The sequence below is a fragment of the Branchiostoma floridae genome, chromosome 9, assembly GCF_000003815.2.
Source record: "Branchiostoma floridae strain S238N-H82 chromosome 9, Bfl_VNyyK, whole genome shotgun sequence".
Lineage (NCBI taxonomy): Eukaryota > Metazoa > Chordata > Leptocardii > Amphioxiformes > Branchiostomatidae > Branchiostoma > Branchiostoma floridae.
This window is the reverse complement of record NC_049987.1, coordinates 8,479,879-8,482,440: the sequence shown is the minus strand read 5'-3', so window position 1 is coordinate 8,482,440 and position 2,562 is coordinate 8,479,879. Positions and strand designations below refer to the sequence as shown.

The window sequence follows — 2,562 nt, the reverse complement described above, 5'->3', positions numbered from 1 at the left end:
CAGAAGCTAAGCAAGTGGCTGACAGCATACAGATTAACTTAGGACAAACTAGAGGCCAGACATTCCAGAACAAAAGAATAAATGCTGGTCTTATGAAAAATGTGGTCAATGTGCAAGCCATGCTACGGACACACCATGCGTACAAATTCATGAAAAACATACGCGGCTCTCCAGCCTTTTGGAACTCTGTGCTCCTTGACCTCCTGGCTATGGTACGTCAGCTGGGAATTCCTACCTGGTTTCTAACTCTCTCAGCAGCAGACATGCAGTGGCCGGAAGTTATCCGGAGTATCGCTCACCAGTATGGAACATATCTCACAGACGACGATGTCAAGAACATGTCTTGGGAACAGAAATGTAAATGGCTCCGCTCCAACCCTGTAACGGCAGCCCGCCAATTCAACCACAGACTTAACCTTTTCTTCAAGGAGGTCATAGGAGGACAATGCCATCCAATCGGTGAACTTCAAGACTACATGATAAGGATAGAGTTTCAAGTAAGACACCTTTTAAACTATATTATATATCCACATAAACCATCACATACAGACTTATAAATGTGACACATTATCTATAAACATCTAATGCATCTAGAAAATACGCCCCACCCTTGTGGTTGCTTCTAATACAATCACCAAACACAGCAATGCCAGATCATAACGCAGTGTTCAGCTGTAGTATAGTGATCAGTCATCGCAAAAGTCAGATATACACTACCATGCACAATTGATAATAGTTGTAAATTTGCTGTGCATCCCAGGCTTTATTTGATATCAGGGACAGCAAAAAATGAAATAAGAATGAAACAAAAAGAAAGAAAAGAAAGAAAAATGACAAAATAGAATAAGAAATAAACACTAACCAAGTTATCATACATTACTAATACTCTGTATTATCAATTACAGGCCAGAGGATCCCCACATGCACACACTATTCTGTGGATGAAGAATGCTCCGAAGGTTGGAGTTGATAGTGACGAAGACGTTATAAACTTCATCAATCAACATCAAACATGTACAATTCCGGACGAAAAGGAAGACGACTTGAGGCAGTTGGTATTGTCTCTACAAAAACATGTCCATTCAAAAACATGTAGACGGAACGGATTGTGCAGGTTCAGATTTCCTCATCCACCAAGCAAACATACCATCATCGGTAGACCTTCAACTGAGACGGATGCGACAATGGTAACAAAAGAACTGCAAGCTAAGGAAGATGTGCTCCGAAAAGTGAGAACCATCATGGAAGACAAAAACACATCTCCTGACATATCATTAGAGAACTTGTTGCAAAAAGCCAAGGTAAATCAACACGAATACCAACAGGCATTGAAACTAACAAGGTCAGGCGAGCAGATCATTCTAAAACGGCAACCTTCTGAATCTACATCAATCACTTTAATCCCACGATCTTGAAGCTTTGGCGGGCCAACATGGATATTCAGTACATGTTAGATGCTTACTCGTGCATAATGTACATAACAAGTTACATGGTAAAAGCAGAACGAGCCATGAGTGAGCTCCTACAAAAAGTGTTGGAGGAAAGTAAGGCCGAAGACTTGAAATCAAAACTGAGAAAGGTTGGGTCAGCGTTTCTTAACAACAGAGAGGTGAGCGCACAGGAGGCAGTCTACAGATTACTATCTCTACCACTACAAAGAAAAAGCAGACAAGTAGTCTATATCAACACTGCCACAAGAGACAAACGCGTATCAATGCTCAATCATCGACATGTCCTTGAAAGTATGGATGACAACGACGACAATATCTTCTGCACTTCGGCCCTTGACAGGTACGCGTCCCGACCGAGTGAACTTGAAGAAATGTCCTACGCTGAATTTAGAGCCACCTACAACACTAGTGTAGGGGATCCACCTGACGGAGAAACTGACCACATTCCAGATGTGCTAGATGGCCCAGACGACAATGAAAGGGACGACCAAGACGGCATACAGAGGCATCCACTTGTCATCAAGTTGCGAAACAACCTAGGCAACATGAAGAGGCGCAGACAATACTGCATAATCAGGTATGTCATTAACTTCACCAATTGCACAGATCTGTTTGTATAAAATCACCCATTATCTACATTACTGCAAAGTATCGATGATAATACTTGAATGACAAGCGGGGCGCAACTAGCCTGAGTACCATCCTATTTCTACCGGGGCTCCTTACACTCACATCCCTAAAAAATATTATTATTTAGTGTAACGGTAGAATACAATATGAATGGTACCCAGGCTAGGGCACAACCCTTTTTAGCATTTTTTTTTCTAAAAATGGGCGTGGCCATATAGCTCTCGATGACGTAATCATGACGTCATACCAATTCGCATAAATTATCTTTAGACAATAAGGTACCACCTGAAAAAAATCAAGGTCCATGCATTATTCAAGATGGTATTTTCAGAACCCCCCCCCCCCCCAAGGGCTCAGGCACCACTCTTTAGGACCTTAAATGACACTAAAACAACATCAAAATTTACCTCATTGAGAAGTCCTTTGCATTTGGTCATTTCAGCATTGGTATTCAACATGCTAACCATGCTATGTATTCTTT

At 41.6% G+C, this 2,562-nt stretch overlaps 1 protein-coding gene across 1 annotated transcript; it reads left to right on the top strand.

The window, feature by feature from the left end:
- The first annotated feature begins 6 nt into the window (after nt 1-6).
- On the top strand, nt 7-2,556 carry LOC118423620. Its single transcript, XM_035831845.1, has 2 exons — nt 7-497; nt 906-2,556. The coding sequence occupies exons 1-2, from the start codon at nt 93-95 to the stop codon at nt 1,413-1,415; spliced, it is 915 nt and encodes a 304-aa protein (XP_035687738.1). The 5' UTR covers nt 7-92; the 3' UTR covers nt 1,416-2,556.
- The last annotated feature ends 6 nt before the right edge of the window (nt 2,557-2,562 follow it).